At 40.9% G+C, this 20,147-nt stretch overlaps 1 protein-coding gene across 1 annotated transcript in view; it reads right to left on the reverse strand.

Annotated features, from left to right (window-relative positions):
* Nucleotides 1–1,168: 1,168 nt before the first annotated feature.
* Nucleotides 1,169–20,147, reverse strand: part of SLC7A10 (solute carrier family 7 member 10) — a 404,730-nt gene continuing 385,751 nt past the window's right edge. Inside the window, exons 9-11 of the mRNA XM_085637573.1 lie at nucleotides 9,723–9,872; nucleotides 4,416–4,593; nucleotides 1,169–1,301 (exon numbers count right to left, since the gene is read on the reverse strand). Coding sequence (XP_085493699.1) covers nucleotides 1,171–1,301; nucleotides 4,416–4,593; nucleotides 9,723–9,872 — 459 coding nt within the window. The 3' untranslated portion in view covers nucleotides 1,169–1,170. The remainder of the gene's footprint in view (nucleotides 1,302–4,415; nucleotides 4,594–9,722; nucleotides 9,873–20,147) is intronic.

Here is a 20,147-nt window from a genome sequence, read left to right on the forward strand (position 1 = left end):
CTCTCATCTCACCCGACATACCTTTGTAGATCTCACCTGGTCAATCCTCCTCTGTCTCCACTTTCTTTTTTGTGGTTTCTTGGTCATTTCGTTTGGGATTATGGGTCTCCTGGTAATGGGGGTAGTGTTTTTCACATAATGCTTGACAGACTGTGCAAATTGACTCTGTTAATCAGAACAACTTTAAGTGACAGGCCTAACCTTTATAAGGAAGCAGTGTTAAAGGCTTCCTCCTAAGTGGTTAAGTTGCTGACTTTGTATTCGGGAGACTTGGGCTCTGATTTCTTCATCTTCAGTGTTTTACTCCTCCTGTCACAAGAGGCGCGGTGAGTATTATTTCTCCACTAGGACCAACACTCCTTTGTTGTGAATCTATTATTTATACTAGAAGTGTACTAGAGACAGCTCTACTGCCTCAGAACAATAATGCAGTCTCGTATGAACTTTGGCATATTAGCTAATTTCCCTCTTTAGGACTTTAAAAAAAAGCCGAGCCTGAACACTGAGGTACCACGTTTTAGACTACACAAGTGCCACATTTTCAAAAACATTTGAGAAGCGGATAAGCCCTAAAATGCTGACTTTCCTAGACCCCACTTGCATGCTAAGTGACAAAGGAGCCGATTCACAAAGACAAAGGGCCTCCACACTCATGGTGGAGGCTCCGCCGTCTTATCAGGCGGCCTGAACTCTTGGCGGGGACCCCACATTCATGGCGTGACCTCCGCAATGGGTAACTGCAGTACCGAGGTCCCACCACGAGTGCAGGACCCCCGCCACGATTGTGGGGACTCCACCACGAATGCAGAGGCCCTTTGTTAATCAGACCCAAAGTTTTTTTTTGTGACTGAATGGTTTATGACTGAGAAAGGCCTTTCAGTAGCTGCCACATCATCTCCAAAGCACCAATAAGATGCAACCATTTCTCCTTGTTTGATGCTTTTTAAGTAGTGGCACAGGTAAATCTCCGATTGAAAGTCGAAATAATAAACAACGAGTTTCTGGTTTTATTTTTTAGGAAAAACCATGAGCATGTTGGTGTTCTAGAACGCGAGTTCTGGGTGCAGGTTTGCCTTATTTTGTGAATTCCTCTATCCTAAACACATTTTTTCTCTAAGTACTTTATAAAGATCAACATGGAAACAAAAAAGCTACTTCTATTTGAATATTTTATTTTTTCTTTAGTGAAATTTCATTTTCTGCAACTTCTGAATTATTATAAGGTACGTTATCTTCCGTCGATGCATCGTCCTGGGGATATACCACATAGCAAATCTTCTGCCCACAGTATGTCATGGACTCTGCAGAAGAAAAAAACAAACAAATACTGCTCTGTAATTCATTTTATTAAAAAAATGTATACATTTGGACTGGGCAAAGACATCATTGGGCTGCAATTACCAAACTGCAAATGCTGTACCATGTGAAATTCAACTCTCAAACTACAAATCGAATTAAAATATGGACTTTTAGATGTTAGCTTATAGATGCGAGGTAATGTATTCTGACAGATTGTTCGTTTAAAGATTTGTTTAGATAAGCAAATAAATTATTCTTTATGACGCATAGATTTTGGTCTTGATTAAATGTTTGAGATTGTTTTGCAATCCTTGAAGAAATTGCAGCACAGTCTAACATTGTTAAGTAATAAATAAAAATATGTGTTACAAAAAATGGACATTGCTTTGCCAGGCTTCAAAGCAGTAATATGAACACAGTAGCAATAACGCACATAGTGGACACAGAAAATTGAAGTGCAGTGGGTCAAATGTGTATACACCCCGTTATTTATGTGATAAATGTGTAGCCTCCAAATTGGTGTGTAACCATTAATCTGTGGATACAAGTTTACAATACACTGTTGCCAGAGGAGATTAACAAATACCAAAAGGTCTATATACATTGTGTTTATAGGTTGTGAAGGATTGTCCATTAAAATGTTACAAGTTTCTCAAAATGTTCCAAGTTGTTTTAAAGCCCTCAATGCAGACTCAATCTTGATTCTCTTTTTTCAATGTTATTCCTTCCTGTGAGGAAGTTATCATTTCATTGAGATATGCAGCTGATACCGCTTTCGTCCTGTATTGTTGGAAAACTAGCATTCTAATGGTTGATAAGATGCAACCTTTAATCTTAAAGTACTTAGTGCCAGATTCATTGGAAAATGCATACACCTACACAGTGCATGTTTCTGCTTATTGCTCACATTGATTTCTGCCTTTTGTTTTTAAGATTTACACTGTTTTGCTTAATATTGAAATGTTTATTTTTAGTTTCCTTATATGTATGTTGCATGACATTGTAAGGACGTGGTACTTTTCACTTACTACCTTTTCAATGTGACCAGCGGAAGATGCAGCCTGTGTTTCATAGGACTATAGCAATCTTCTGAATGGACACGGAACATGACCGGATCGTTACACTCAACATTTTACACATTTAAGTGAAGGCGCACAAAGTTTCATTGGAAGCTTCGAGTATTGATTCATTGAATGAGGAATGCCTGACTGCAGATTCCACTTCCAACGTGGGAATCTGGATTTTCAAACAAGAAATTCATTTTACAACTGGGTAATAGTGGAAAGAATTCCAGAAATTCTGCTCTTGTTTGGTTACAGGTGTGTGGGTAGAATTGGGGAGTTTATGTGCATGACCAAAGCCAGAGGAAGATCCTTCTACCTCTCAGGAAAGCCCTGGAATACCCTGCTCTCCAATCACCATCACTGCCTCAATTCAGGAAGGACCTCACAACCTGGCTCTTAGACTGAACCAAAGTGCCTTCGGATCAGCACCACCACCAACCCCCCGAACCCCCAGCGCCTTGAGACACTTATGGGTGAGTAGTCATGCTTTACAAGTCACTTGATTGATTGATTGATGGAAGTTATGCCAGGTGTGTCTGGCTCTGCAAAATGTTTGGAACACTTACAAAGTAGTTCCCAAACATTATACATAGCCAATCCCACTTTGAAAATGCATGTGAAGTTACTCGTACTGAAGTTAGGAACAAGTGTTTCAAGAATGGCAAAGTGTTTTCAACATCCCCTTATTTTCTGTCTTCGTGAGGCAATGGGGGTTTTCCTCCCCTGAAAAAAATTGTTCTAGGTGGAGGAAAAAAAGGTTTGCTCATACTGATGTGCATAACTGCTATATGTACACCTTTATGCAGCAGGTTCTGTTGAATATGGATGGGCCAGTAAGAATTTGCATGGTATCCCACAATTTGTAAAGAAAAGAAGAAAATCCTTATTTACTTCTGGGGATTTTCTTAATTCCAAAAGTCGTCAATTTTTCCAACTCATAAAAGGAAATCTATTGATTTTATTTTTTGTGAGTCAGAATCGACGTATTAGTATACCTGTCTATATTCTGGAACAATTGAACAGCACTTGTCAAGCATTCCTGGGATGACTGTTTTGTTAATATGTGACCTAATTAAGACTTTTAAACTTACTGTGGTAAATGACACAGCACGGGGCTAGAGGTGAGAACCATAATTAGCAAGCAGCACATTTGGTTGCTCTGATATACTTTTATTAGGACTTTGTTGACAATTGATCCTAAATGCCCTTTTAAACTGTCTGGTTTGATTTCCCAGTGCAGTCAAGCAAACTCAGGCTGGCCTCTTCATGGTTGAATTTATAGAGAATACATAGGAAGATTCTAGTAGTGCCACTTAATTCCCAGTGGAAAACAAGCTTGGTATCTGATTAGCAAACGTGCCTGCCACAACATGAATTAAAATAGTTAAGAAAGATTCACTGTGGTGGTGTTAGAATAGCTGCTGTGTGCTGTAGGCGGATAATGTGCAAGTGGAGTAGTTACCTGCATGGTTGATCCTGATCTCACTATTGATCACTCCCCTGGTCCTACAGTTACTGGTCAGGAGATGTCCTAAGACAAGTTTTAAGGTTATGTGAAGTTGCAGTTTTATTTCAGACCTTATTGAAGTTCTGTGGACAACCTTGCACTCTCACAACGTTTCAATGATTTACCCATTCTCCACATTTTTGTGAACATCCGGCCTTTTGCAACACTAGACCCCACACTGATAAACTTGAAAGGATAAATTCCACTTCCTTTTGCCACTGTGCAAAGATAACACTGATAAAACTAGATATAAAACAATCTATATACATCTTTGCTGGATTTAATTAGCGTGAAAATGTCCTCCCAATGAGGTGAAACTTACTTTGCAATACACATAAACTATGAAGGGGTGATGGCGACCCTTTACCAGAACACTTTGCAAACTTCAGAAATTAACGAAAATTGTTAACTTTGCTGGCATGAAAATACTAAGCAAACCCTTACATTATACTCCAGATCTTTTCTGGTGTTAAAACAATAATTACCCTTGACATTCTGAATGAAAGATTATATGTTTTGTACAGTAAAGTAAAATTGGTCCTCACCAATAAAACTATTTATGCATTTTGGTTTGTTTCTCCAATATACGCCCAGAAAAAAGACAGGTACTCCTGTCAATATGATTATAAGGCCAACTCCGCAGACGACTGGTTCCGAGTAAAAACTGAAGATGAGTAGGAATGCCCAAAATAGCAGGTACGTAATTGGAATAATCAGACTAATCTAGAGAAAGAATAAACATGTTAGCACAATATACCTATAAGCTGCGCATTTTAAAAATATTAAATCATGCAAATAAATGTAATCTAGGATATGCATTTCTATACACACAATTGGCTTTTTGTCTAACACTCAATTTGACTTTTTCTGATTTGACAAAAACCTACCTGTATTAATGTTTTTTTCTTCAGCCCATACTGGTAAAGACAAAGGGGTCTATTAGGATGGCGGGTGGACTTTTGGCCGCCCGCCACCCTAGCTGTGCAGGGACCGGCCGTCAGTGGTGCAGCAGTCCCGCACCGGCAATTAGGATGCCACCGCCACCATGGCGGTGGCATCCTCTATTCCTAGCACTGTGGCGGGCGGCCCTCACAGCACCACCCGTCACAATGCTGGGAATGCACGTTGTGCATTGTCATGCACAAGGTGACAGGCACTACGCGGTTCCTGCCACCTCGTCCGTGACAATGTAGGGGGTACCATAGGTACCCCCCCATGTGCACCCCCCCCCACCCCTCCAATACCCTGGGGACCCGCAACGGGCCCCCGAAAGCAAAATCTGCATGGCTTTCCATGGTGGAGTCTCCGCATGGAAAGCCCTGCACCGCTGCTCATGCTAATATGGATGGCGGCGTCTAGCAGACACTGCCACCATATGCAGCCCCTTTTCCGCCCGGTCGACTGGTGGAAAACCGGCGGACGGTCTTTCCGTCCGCCGGGGTCCCCCCGCCATACTAATATGACGGGGGGAAATGGGTGGCGGGGTATGATGTAGGGCGGATCGCCACCGCCACTGCCAATCTTAAGTTAGGGATCACAGGTACATGTTGTTAACTAGAAAGTCCACAGACCACTTGTGAGCCACTTGGTTCAACCACCCTCCATTTCCGTGCCTATGCTCTTTGGTCAATTATGAAATGAGACAGGAAATCTTTAGATTTAGGATTGGGCTCAACTCCATTTATTCTTGTACTGTGATGGCTAAACTTTTAACTAAAAGTACATAGGTGTGTAATTGTGTGTTGCAAATTGTCTGCATTTCTGTCAGGATAGAATACATATCTTGTAAATATGTTCAAATCTCCCAGCTCCGAAAACTAAGGTATAAACTGCTGACCAGGGGAAGATTTTGCAGCACTGGAAACATTTAAATATGCTCAACCACACCATCTTATACATCTGTCACTTGCTGTTGCATTCTATCCCCCAGGGCATTAGACCTGCTTGCTACCATACTGTTGTTGTTCCAATGCCAAGTAAAGCTATTCCATTTTAGTGCCAATCCAGAATTCTTCCCTTAACTCTGAGCAAGTCTTAGAAGCATTAGACCTCTATCTACAAACACTCAAGATACATAAGAATGAATGATGAATCTGAAATCCCACATAGTCAAAACAAGTGACTGTCTCCTCCAGTTATTCAAGAACAAAACTATTTTCATTAACACTTTAAAGGAAGGGGCAGGATCAGATACATTTCCAAAAGCCCTGCAAACATCCTATAGTGCCATTCCAGTAGTGGCAGTATGGTTGAACTAAGGAAGAATGCTGCAGGATAGCAAACACATAGAGGCTGCATAATGAACAAATAACATTAACAAATTTCATTTCAGATTCTGGACCTATGCATAGATGATCCCGATTAGGGAAAGCTCAAGTTAATTGTATTTCATTCATTAAGTCTTTATTTCGATTATAAGACCATAAAAGACATTGCATCTATTAAAATTTAGCAGTTAAAAAAAGAATTCTTTAGTTAAAATGATTGAGTCGTAGCAAAGTAGCATTGATGTAGCAGACACAATGATACAATTAAAATAAGTATTAAACCATGATTAATCTTAGTCTTATGTTATAAAATAATTGTTGTAGAAAGATGCAGGATATAAAATAGGGTAAACCATACGGCATCTACCCCTATATATACAAAAGAAAATATATCAGAATCCAACTACCCCACATCCCACAGACATTTTTAAGCAAGTGAAGTCAGTGTGCCTTAAGTTTGTTAACCCGAATCACCCATATCCAACTCAAGAATTTTGCAATAGCAATAACAATGGATTCCTGGGTACTTGTCTGTAGAATTCTCAAGGCCTCAATGGCCGCTCTAATTGTATTTCAGAAAAGTACCTCATATAGTTTAAAGAGTTATAATTTAACCTATGGCTGGAAAGGTCACCCTTCTTCAAACCCTTGTGGATCCATCATTAATGAAGAAAGGGTTTATTTCAAATGGCTTAAAGAGGACTAGACCAGAATATCGACAACCAGCAAATAAACACACTTGCAAAAGGATATCTTTATCAGAAATGGCTGTAAAAGTGACTAAATCAGGATTTGGAGGTGTGCGAACCAAGACTCTTTACTTCTAGGCCATCACATCTGCAGTTCACAGCAAATACTTATTAAATGTGCAAGAACAAGGCAAACTCTGTTTGCCTGCTCTGCACCAGGCGTTCCCTGATTCTAGACATATTCTTGATGAGTTGCATAAATGTACACTTTTCCTTGTACATGAATGGTGTCACTGAATATCTGGCACAAATCGCTTCAGAATTATGGCTTCATTCGGCCATGAAAAGTCCACTGCAGATGCAGCCATGCATGAGGACATAATGAAATGTTTTGTGAATCTCTAAAATGGACTACCTTATCTTCCTCTAAGTGACCAAAGACCTAAATATAACACGTCTGTGTTCAGCTGAATCTAAACAAAGAACTCTCCTTGACAATCTAATAGTCTTTTTTTTTTTACAACCCTCTAAAATTTGTCTTCTTTTTATTGATCACAGTTTTACGTAAGGCGCAATAGACTTGAAAGTCATTGCATGCTCATCTGGCTCCATACCCTTGAATCACCTACCTGCTAATTCTAAGAGCATCATTTGTAGCTTGTATGTGGGATGCTCACATCATTAACGTAGATGGTTAAGAGGAGACAGACTGGGAAGAACCCTTGATAGACCTCCCTTCTCTCTAAAATTGATGCTGCCTTTCCTTCATATTATCCTTATCTGACCCTACCCGCAGTCTTCACCTCTTAACCAATTATACTGTTTAGCAATGTCGGTTACAGATGAGAGATTCTACTTTGTATTAACATGAAAGTGCCTAATTTAGGTTTGCCTTAGTTACCATAGTAGGCTGCATTACAAAAGGGTGCATGTTTATTTTGCTGTGAACGAGCTGTGCACATTCATGTTTTATTTTGCTTTCAGAAAATCATTCAAATTCAGCTGCAAACAATGGTCTTCATATGCATGTAACAAAACAATGTTTCTCTAGCTTCTCTAGTAGAGGATGTTCTGATGTTGCAACATTGCAAGGCCACTCAGCTGAGCCTCTATTAACACATCCATGTTTTGTTATGTGCAAATGCAGTTTACTGTTTATTCTCACGTTTTGCATTAATAAAAGAAACCATTTTATTTCTGTGCAACAAATTATGTGCACTGTTAACAAATGCAAGTAATGTACAACTAGAAGTTGTTTTTACATTGATAGCTGATTGGCTCACTGTCATTTTTCAGTGCTGCTTTTACAAAATGTTGTGCTATGAAAATTGTGTGTGTTTCATTCTTCTGAGCATTAAAAAAGAAGAGCTTTTTGGGAAAGAACCAGCTATCTTTTTATTTTCTGATTGTTCCTCAGAGAGGGCAAGATGGTAGTGGTCAATTCTGTATTTATCATGGTTTGGGTTTATGCTAATTCACATAATGAACTGATGCGTTTCGCTTTCTGTAATGGTACTTTTATTTGACTGAATGTGCAAATATTGAGAACTGGCATATTCTTGTAGTACAGGTTTTCTTAATGATCTCAATTGAGTGGTAAAGTCCAGGATTCTCCCTTTCCTGCCTATCGAGCCTCCTCAATTAATTTTAGGTGGACAGTTGACACATTCTTTTAAAGCGTTACCTCCCTGTAGAAATTATTACACTAATAGAGTGAAGGCTGAGGTTTGAAAAAGCCGTGTTCACTTCGATGTGAGGAACTCATGGACTTGCGTCCCATTCTAGTCAATTGTACCTTTAAATTGCAGTTCATAGGTGACACTTGTGCACCCACTTATGCTAATTCGGATAAGTTACACCACCATGAAGGTATTTCCATGGGTCCATGTAAGCTAAAAATCAATTTGACATGGTTTCACACAGTGCTTTGATTCAGTCACTTCAATATTTGACTTCTGTGGACTATAGTCTATTGCAAACATAACTTTTGGTTTTATACTATCACAGGTATTCTTAGAGTCGGTGATGAGCATTTTTTTCCAGAGTAATCCCATCACATACTGTTCCCAGATGGGAACTTTTATAAATCTAAGTGCCTTTCATTTTGTTATCAGACTGAGAACTTCTGAAGGCTGGAAAATTTAAATGCAATGGGGCAATTGTTGTGAAACCATGTCATTTAGTAATGTCTCAACAATTATGCCTAACATTATTTATGCAACTTAAAGGATTAACATCCAGTTACTTTTGAACTAAAGTAGCCCTTCCTACATCATTTACTCTGATTTTTGTACCGAATTTATTCAATAGCATTAGTCTTCCAAAGGTCAAATTAATTTCATAGTATAATGTATATTGTTTAAAGTAAATGGATCCCTGAACATTGGAAATTAATGTTGAAAAGAGTGACCGTCCACAGGTCAAGTTTTAATAGTAATCAGTGAATGCAGAATTTTCAGTTGAAATTAATTGCATGTAAAGTTTTGTCATGTGGAGATCATGAACATCTGGTACAGCTCCAGCCCTTTTGGAAAGCAATTCTATGAATGCACTGATAGAATAACCAAATCTGATTGCCGTTCCACAAAGATGCGATTATCTGGTGACAAAAAACTGTTAACACTTGCATGAACTGCTGAGCTATTTTACTTTTAGTGATTTTACTTTCAATACCTTTTGCACCTTCTGTTTTCCAAGCACCTACAATTTCCCACCCACCAAAATACTCTGAAATTGTCTCACTTAACACTTGTACCAATAAGGAAAGCAAAGAATCCCATTCCCCCAAAAATTTTATCTTTAAGGGAGATTAATTATTGACTGGGCCATAAGAAAGATAATTTTTCACTTAGCACGGTTATTATCCTTTGCATTTGCACTCCACAGCGTTGCTTACCTTTATCGGCCGGTAGAGTTTTGGCTTCTTGAAACGTAGTACAATCAATCCCATGATCGTCACTCCATAGCAGAGGTAGTTAATGAAAGACACATAATTGATTAGTGTGTATGTGTCACCCACGAGCATGATGACGATGGTGGTGCCACACTAGAACAAAAAGAAGTCAGATAGAGATGGTCAGTGGCATCGAATGAATGATTATCAGAAGCAAACAAAGATATATTGAATGTCAAGTTGGGTGCCTTAATTCTGATGTTGTTATAGGTTCTGACAACACTTGAGAGTGGTGGGCCACTGAATCTTTGGAACCAGCCATGAGATTGAGCAGTTTTATGTTCTCAGCTACCTTCAAGAGAAATTGCCCCATTGTTTAGTCACTCATATTATAAGGTGCTGCTCAGGGAGATGAATTCAAATCCTCCAATTTGAAAATTTGCCAGAAACTTTTGGCACCTTTCAGTTCTGGACACAGCTGACTTTAGTTTGTTTCTTGATCGGCTGAGAAGTCCAGCTCGTGTGACCAGGATCTGCAAATCCTTCATAATCATAATGAAAGTTACTACTACCTTTTACATCTGGTTGAAAGTGCTCACTACCACCTACGAAGACCTGTTGGCAACAGGCCCCAGGTGTCCACTGAGGTTATCAGTCCCAGTCCTCCCAGACCATGCGATTAAAGTCAACCTGTGGATCTGAGGGGCGTACATCCGTTGTTGAGGTGGAGGTGGGTAGATGGCAACAAGCAATGATTGTCTCAAGCACTGTGTAGGATTCAGGTTGGGCGCATGGTTTTCCTCAAACTCTCCTATCCAGTTTTATTGTAACTGTGTTTGCACTAGTAAAAGTGCTGCAGTGCAGTTCAGACAGAAAATATATATTTTTTTAAAAAGTGTTTCTTCATGTATATAAATTACACGTCCTAAACTTCTTACATGTTTCATGGTATAGGAACTCAACAAGACCCACGAGAAGTAAATTTCAGTAAGCTATAGGGTAGAGTTCTATTTCACCATAGCACTGTAAATGAGTGAACAGAGCCAAGCCCTACCTTGAAGAAACTGATGGTTTTATAGGTCAGATAGGTTTAATAGTGAAATGTATACAAACCCTTTGGGCTCTCAGTGTTTGTTAGGCCCATGGAGCTCTTCGAGTTAATGTTAGATGTGAAAATATAAAATACAGCTTCTGGTGTAAAATAAAAATAAAATTCCACTTTGGGCAACATTTGAATAAAATATACTTTTTTCCTAACTTTCCCCATCTATACTGCAAGCTACAGCCACACAACTGAAGAAATGATATGTTGTGCATGACTTTAGAGTTCAGTTATGTTACATATATTAGTGTCGCATCTAGGAGGGTAGCTCACTTAAGGGCACTATGAATTGTTCACAGTTGTCCGGTATCCTGTACTTTGTTTTGCCCCCAACCAAATGTGACCTTCACACTGCACAACAAAAAGGTCCTGCCCTCTGGCTGTTGACACTAATATCCTGTAACAGCCGTTGTGAGTCTTTCTTGGCATTTTAGTGTCTGACTACAGATATGTAGGGCATGTTGTTGATGTTGATATGGTGTCATTGACACCACTTTGTCGCAGGTGAAGCGGCCATGTTTTCTGCGTCACTATTTTGCATACATAGAGTACTGATATCATCATGTGCCTTATTTATGTATGACAAGCCAGGGGCGTTTGTATTGCCAATGTTTTTTTCTAGTTTGAATCCCAGCATGTGGAATGGTTGGCGAGTCTATGCAATTGTTTGCAGCGTGCTTATTTACTAACAAATTTCTAGAGGAATTTTAACATGAAAACATTGAAAGCTACCGTAAATCGACATCGGAAGAACAAAGAACGTTACTGTTGGTGGAAATGTGTACAGACGATGTAAAATAACCACAAGAAGGACTGTGTCGGCGTTACAAAATTACGGAAAATCATCCCCATCAATCTTTTTTTCATTAAAAAAATTGCTACCTGATTTTGCTTAGTTATTTTAAAGTTATTACCTACAATATAGGAGAATGTAATTACGTTTGTGAAGAATTTCGTAAGACATGTTTTATCCAGTAGACAAATATTTAGACACTCTTGCAAAGAGTAGTTTTTGCTTAAAATATGAATTGAAAATTTAACATCTTAAATGTGTGGCTGTAGCTTTCAGCGCAGATACAGTAAATTATTGCAAATACACAGGGCATATACATCTTAGGCTACGAGGATGTCCATATATCAGCCTCTGCAAAAGGTAAGAGACAATGTCACTATATAACTAGAGTTAAGAAAATTGTTAGTGGGCGAACTCTTGAATGGCTAAACTTTATTAAAAAGCCACGGGATGACATTTGAAAGGAATCCATTGTCCGCAAGAAACAGAACCCCATGTTAGTCTGGGGAATCTTTATTTCTAGGTTCTCTCAGCAGAGATTTTTCTCAAAGATTGTTATTGGGTCTTCAGTGAAACCTTTGAAAAAGGGTCTCCCATATGAGTAGATGATGGCGGGATCCATGCCATATCTATATGAGAACCAATAACCATGTAAATTAGGATAATTTAATTGAATTACATTTAAAAGTATTTTATCTTATATTACAATATTCTGGCGTGGATCCGATCCCTGGACCCATATTGGAGACCCATGCTTCAGAAGGTTTGCTACTTGTTTTTGACCCCTCCCCCCAAGGTAGCTACGGTATTGCTTAACACCCGTTTTCAAACGCGCCACAACACCTTTCCCTTCTCTGTTGCTGAACTGATCAAAACCGAAATGACAGCAACTTCCCTCTCTACCTATATGAATTTTAGGTTCTATAGCCAAATATGTTTTCAAACATTACTGTGCCATGGGCGTTTGCGAAAATACACTGCTATAAATACTTGTCAGGGACGAACTAAGGCCTCTATAAAGCCTTCGGTCAAAAACAAGATGGAGGCACTCGAACTGTCATCAAGATGTACGCTCTGGAACTGTAAACAACATGGACGCCCTGGAAACTGGAAACAAGACGTGCACATTCCATCAGAAAGTTATTTCTTGGCATTGGGTTAAAGGCTGAGGTACACGGGTAGCAGAGATTATACTACACCTCTGTACTAAGGAGGAATATGACTTAATTGTTGGGGTGAGGAACGCTACAAAGCGAATTAGTTGCACTTGAGTCTACTTAAGTTGGCCTGTCAGTCCTATACATTATACTTGTACCTTTGAATATCACACCAACAGTAAAAACGTTCTTTATTTTTCCGTTTATTAGTTCACTTTTTCCCCCGTTCTGATTCCAACAACAGGTTCATCCAATCACTCATTTTCTGGTGACAGTGTGACCCTCTGGTAAGCAGACAAGCAATTGGAGCTAGACAGAAAACAGAAAAAATTACGTCTTTTAATACTGGTGGAAATTAGTTCTTAAAGAAGCGCGTGTCACATGTGAAATCAGACCCAACAAACAACTTTGTTTATCAAAATAGTTCCTGTATTTCCAGTGCCATATTTTGATATTTTTTCAAACATGTAATTCTTTTGGGAGTGAACTTGTGTAACTATGTGTACCCGCTCCTAACTTCTGTTAATTGTTGTAAAGGGGGACACATTTGTGAAACAGCAGGCCCACTGAGAATTTAAGAAATGAAAAAACCCTGTAAACCTTGCTTTCATCTTAATCTGACTATCCTTGTCATGTTTTCTAGATTTCAATTCTGGACCTGACTTAGTGTTCGGTGATAATGAAAAACCTTCTGATATTTGGAGATGGTGCTGAATTCAAGGGAAAATCCACTTGTGAAATGTTCTTGTTTTTTGCTGATTTTGTTTATTTATCGTAATGTTGGACAACAATTGGTTCATATAGCAGGGCAAGAGATAGAGAGGGTGGATACAGATAGAAGTAGTGTTACAACATAGTACCCTCAACTTAGAGAAAATCATCAACAGACACCTTGCCAAATACCTCATTGACCCACCAAACTCCTCGAGACCACTCAGTCTGGTTTCAGATCCAACCACAGCATTGAAACTGCCCTTATTGCCATCAAAGATGACATCTGTATGACTTTGGATGGAGGAGACATGGCCGGCCTCATCTTCCTGGACCCGTCTGCATCATTTGACAGGGTCTTCCACCTCATTTGACACCTACACGACATCCGAGTCCAAGGACACACACACTGAGGGATCTGCTCCTTCGTGACGGGAAGGTCCCAGTCAGTCAACCTGGCACAGTGCATCTCAGATACCCACAACCTCATCTGCGGAGGTCCACATGGAACCTCCTACACCACGACCCTCTTCAAAGCATACATGATCCCTCTTGCCAGCATCATCCGCTCTCACAAAACCAACTTCCTCTTCTATGCCAACAAAACACAACTCCTTCTCTTCCTCATGGACAAGATGCAGAGGACCCGGCTCAAGTTCAGTGCATGCATGGCTGAAATTTCCAACTGGATGAAGAGCAACTGTCCGAAGCTGAACACTGACAAGACCGAAATTGTGATCTTTGGGAAGAGCCATTCACTGTAGGACTCCACCTGGTGTGCATCAGACTAGGACCAACGCTCATCCCCACCACCCTCACCAAAAACCATGGAATCCTCCTCAAGAGCAAACTCGAGATAACCATCCAGGTCAATGCTGCCACCGCCTCATCCTTCCACACTCTGAAGATGCTGAGGGAGACTTTCAAATGGCTCCTAATCAAAACCCAGATAACAGACACACATTTCCTTGTCACAAGCAAGTTTGACTACGGGAACCCTGTCTATGCTGGGACCAGCAAACAAAAACTCATCAGAAGGCTGCAGACCATTCAGAACTCGGTAGCCAGAATCACTCTCAACCTCCCAAGCCACACTCAAATCACACAACAGCTGATGGAGCTCCACTGGTTCCACATACACAAGTGCGCAGAATTCCAACTCTTCACCCACACTTTTAAGGCACTACATAACACTGGCCCAGCATATATCCGCAATTCTGCTTTCACAAGCATTCCATATACCTCCACTTGTCCAGACTCCTGCTTCCACACATCCCATGCAAAACCAGATTCGGTGGTCAAGTCTTTTCCTACATTGCTCCTAAAGCATGGAATGGCCTACGACTACACATAAGAGCCTCCTCCTCCTCTATTCTTGAATTCCACAAGAAGCAAAAGACCTGGATTTTCGAGTAGTCCCACTAGGACCCAGATTTTGCTAGACCTACACCTGCTCAGCACCATTCCCGGGTGATAGTGAGCTCTACAAATCTGCACAACTTAACTTGGCACATTCAATTGGCGGTACAGTACTTCTGTGTGCCATCAGTCTTAATATACCCCAAAGGCATGCCTCAACAGATGCGATTTCAGGTCTTTCCTGAAACTCAGAAGGTCTGGTTCAAGGTGGTGGGTACAAGTTGTAGAGGGGGAGCCTATTTTCAGGAGATATCTGCTCCCAAAATAATGATATCTCTCCTGATGGGTGGTGAGCCAGCTGGAGAGACTTACCATAGATGTTTGGTCAGTTTGTAGGAAATCATCAACTTGGAAAGGTGGTAGGTGCATGTTCATGATAAGCCAAGTGTGCAAGGTAGGAAGTTTGGAATTCAGCTCATTATTTAGTTGTGTGCTAGTGCATGGATGGTAGGACAAGAGAGATACCTATGCACCTCAAGGCAAGGATGAGGCAGGCCACATGGTTTTGCATTCTTTAAATCTTGTCCATTGTATGGCAGGCGAATGTTCAGAGATTCTGTTACCTTATTCAATTCACAAGATAAGCATCTGTCAAGAAATTACAGCACACATTATTTGATGATGGTGTTCACTTGCGGATTTAGTCACAGCTTTGTGTCAAACATAACTGCCGCATTGCTCACTATGTATTATATTGGTATTGGTGGAGGAAATTGCTCTATTGGAATATCAGCCAGATTTGTGACTTTTTTTCAGAAATCAGAGGTTTTTACATTGCCTCACAGATGTAAGGAAGAGAGAGGGAAAGTCCATGATGATGCACTTTTTGCGACAGTGTGGTGCGGGAAATTGTGCTATTTAAAATATTTTGTTTACTTTGCCTCATTCTATTTGATTTCATGTTAATTTGGCGTTACCTAATGCAATTTTACTTTCATGATTTACTTAGGACTACTTTACCTTGTAATCACTTGTTTACTTGCAGATTCCTTGTGAAAAGCAGAGGTTACCTGGTCTCTACTTCTTGTCCCAAAAGGGATGTGTTCTTTTTGTTCAGTCAATTCCCTGAAATCAGATGGAATAGTTGCAGAGTAGAAGATGCGGCACCCATTGTGGTGAAGTGGACCATGACTGCTTCTATTTTAAAATGTCAATTTTCTATACTTGGTTTGACTGTTTCTCTTTTGTTTCTTATAATTTCACATTGTAGGCCACTGCCTCACTTCATCCTATTTGAGTTGGGGCGACTTTACTTTGTAATCATTTGCTTTCCTTATATGCTACTTGTGAAGTCTTGTGTGTCTTACCTCTGCCCCTGCCTAGGGCACTTATGTGACCATCTTGCTCCACCCTTTCTAAAATGACATCATCCAAACTCAGCATTTGTACCTGTGGTGGAACAGCTACAGAGGAGATGTCATCCTTGTCGCAGCATGGTGGTGGATCTTCTGTTTATTTTACTTTTGAGGTTTTGCCTGATTTCAATTGGTTTCCTTGTAATTGATGTTGCAGTACATCACCTCACTCCAAACAATTTTCAAGAGCTATTTTTCCTTGTAATATGCTGCTTTCTTTTCAAACTACTTGTAATATCCAACAAGTGATTGGCCTCCTTCCATGACCAGTTGGGGCATGTTGACCTTGCTGCTCCCCATTGGGCTGGCTTCATTCACATTCAGATTGTGTGCCAGTAGGCAGTTTGTTTCATTCCATCTATGTCAAACCTCTGCCAGTGGGGTAGGGCATTACTGTTCAAGTAAATTCCACTCCAATACAATAGTCATCTGTGGCACTTCAGATGAGGTTTGCATTTCCACTAGTGAATTCTGATGTGCAGTTGACATCATAGGTAGATAACCTCTTTGGAAGAGACCTCCCTAACTACTTGCAAGTGACTGTTCTCTGCTCAGTCTATTCGGTCAATCATGTGACACCCATTGTTACGTTCAAGGACGCCTTCTAGAACACAATTATCACACCTTAAAGCAGCTCTTCAAAACACTTGCTCTCTTCCCCGTCTTCAAGACAGATTGATCGTACTGATGGGAGAGGATTAGAGGAAATTAAGTTCCTTAGAGAAACTTGGCTTCAAACATCATCCTCGTGGAGTCTTCCAGTGACCATTCATTGAGGTTACAAAGTCCTTCCTTTTGACCACAGACTGAAGCTGACTTTATTCACCAAAGTACTCCAGGCAGGCCAAATTTTATCATCCTGGCAAGGGTTAGTCATTCACCTACTTTATAAAAAGGGTGATACTGACAACCACAAAATTATTGTCTCAGTGCATTATTGGATGCCGAAAAGAAACTATTTGGAAAATGTCTGTTAAAATACATGTTTTACTGTGCCATTAAATAGTTAATTCGCTACCGTTTAATCACCTTGGATTTGGTCAGGTTTTTCCGCATAAGACAACATCATGGCATTAAATCTTTTAGTCAATCATACCTTATTGAAAAAGCTGCCACTATTTGATTGTTATATTGACTATTCTGCTCTTTATTTTTTTTAATTTTTTTTGGTTTATTAACATTAAGTGGTACAATTATAGCATCGATGTACATATATATCAGTATGCATTTATACAGTATAAAACACTTTGTTTTACATCATCGTTAGAGTACATAATACGTTTACGGTTCTTAACTCCACATGTGTACATACAGTGGTATCCAGATTCCGCTAATCGGTTTCTATTTCTTGATCTATTACTGGCAACATGCATATATCCCCCCTATATGTGTTCCAAATGCCCCACAATCGCATCCATTTTTTGGGGCATCCACTGCGTACATATACAGGTTTTTCCGCCACCATAGCCATATCCACATCTTAACACCATTCTGTAACTGTGGGGGTGGTGAGTGCGCCCCAATGTTTAGCAATGTTTCTCTTGGCCAGCATCATTCCTAGCATCGCCCAAGTCTGTGCTGTAGAATTAAGGTCCGTCGCCTCCCAGATATTGAGAAGGCAGTGTTTGGGCTCTGGTGGGACTGGGCTCCCGCTCACTCTCGTAATGATGGACATAACTGATTTCCAATATAATACTATTGCGGGACAGTCCCAAATTGTATGAAAAAAAGTACCGGGCGCCCCACACTGTCGCAGGCAGAGTTGGTTAACAGTTTTTCCTATCTTGTAGAGAGTAGTTCTAGTGCAGTAGATACTATGAAGGATCTTAAGCTGTACAAGGCGCAATTTGGATGTGATCACAACTTCTCTAGGGGATGCTAAAGCCTCTTGCCAATCGGTATCATCTAGGTCCCCCAGCTCCTCTTGCCATTTATCTTGGTGCTTTTACATGGGATCGGGTAGGTTGACAATTTTCCGATATGTCATGGATATGGCCTTCGTGTCCATGTGGTCTGTCCACAATCTATCCTCTAGTGGTGAGGCCTTGGGGAGACTAGTGTCGGGGGGATTGCCGCCTCCAGGGCGTATTTAATCTGATGATAGCGGAATCGTTCCGTGGGTGCCATTTCATATTTGTCTTGGAGTTGCACAAAGGGGATCACCTTTCCTTGTACCCAGAGATCACCCACTTTGATATTCCTATGTTTTCCCAATACTTGAAACCTTTACTCTTACCCAGTCTGTCCGTGTCCCATAGGGGCGTCGCTTGTGTAATTTTGTTGTCCCATCCCAACCTTTTGAGTACTATGTTCCATACCTGGACTGTGTGTTTCGTTGGGCCTATCAGGTCCTGGGTTTTATTATAGAGTGCCCGATACAACCCTCCCTCTCCCAGCTCTAATCTGTTGTTTCTGTAGACCGGATCTGTGTGGGGGACATGCAACCAGTGGTTAACCACAGTCAATTGGGACACCCAATAGTACGTCTGTATACTTGGGAGTGTGATGCCACCATCATACCAGGTTCTGAACAGTTTCGACATCGCTATGCAAGCTGGTTTGCTATTTCAGTGGAGTTTGGTGACTTCTGCCTCTATGGCTCAGAAGTAGGACTGGGGGACTAAAAACAGTGTATTTTAGAGGGCGTAAAGGAACCTAGGGCGCGCCATCATTTTAAAAAGTGCCGCTTTTCCTAGTAGTGATAGTGGCAGCGATTGCCAGTGTTTGGTGTCCCTTTGGAGCCGTTTCAGGGGAGCCTGAAGATTCAGAGTCATGAAGACCTCTGAGTCATGGGTGACATGGATTCCCAGGTACTTGAAACTATTCTCAGCTATTGTTACGTTACAGCTGGCGGGTAGTACTGGCGGCGGCCCTCTGAGAATATATAAAACGGATTTAGTCCAATTAATCGTGTATCCTGAGTGGCTCCCGTAGGAGTCACATATGTCCAGTATGCTAGATAGGGATTATTTAGGGGAGGCCATATAGAGAAGAACATCGTCTGCGTATAGGGATATACAATCTTCACACCCCTCAGTCCAGCGGAGCCCGCGAATGACGGGATCTTGTCATATCCATGCCAGCAAGGGCTCCAGAACAAGGGCGAAAAGAAGTGGTGACAGCGAGCAGTCCTGTCTCGGTTCAGTGAAAACTCTTTGGACATATGCCCATTAGCCACCACATGGGCCAGGGGATTGGTGTATAGTAATCTAACCCAGGAGCAGAATCTTGGTCCAAACCCCATCTTCGTGAGGACAGCGAAAAGGAAGGGCCATTCGACCGTGTCGAAGGCCATTCGTGCGTCAAGGGATAATATAATGGCTTCTTCTTGTGTGGTGTGTTTACGTCCCAGTACGTTATGGATGTGTCTTAAATTTAGGGCCGTGTTTCTTCCTGGCATGAGCCCTGACTGATCTGGGTGTATTAATGTGGACAAGTGCGGCGTGAGTCTGTTGGCCAAAGTCTTGGCTAGTATCTTGGCCTTTGCATTAATCAGGGATATAGGCTGATATGAGGCACACTCCCAAGCGGGTTTGTAAATGGCTACTATTGTTGCCGTTCTTTGGTCTTGCGGGAGTTTCCCCTTTTCCGGACTGGCTTTATACATGTCTAAAAGGTAGGGCGTAAGTGTAGTTGCACTTCGTTTGTACCACTCTACAGGAATACCATTCGCTATCGATATTTCTTCCGTAGAGAGCTCTGCCTCTAATAGTTGAGACTCCTTCTCTGGGAGCTTTGGGAGTCGGGTATCATGAAGGAACTCCTCCGTTTCCTCTTGCGTTATTTTAATCGCAGAGGTGTATACTTGCTCGTAGTGAAGCGCTAGAAGGTCTGTTATGGCTTGGGGGTTTGGCGTAACTTCACCCGTGGGGAGCTGGAGTTCTGTGATCC

This window comes from Triturus cristatus, chromosome 12 (genome assembly GCF_964204655.1).
Source record: "Triturus cristatus chromosome 12, aTriCri1.1, whole genome shotgun sequence".
Classification (NCBI taxonomy): Eukaryota; Metazoa; Chordata; class Amphibia; order Caudata; family Salamandridae; genus Triturus; species Triturus cristatus.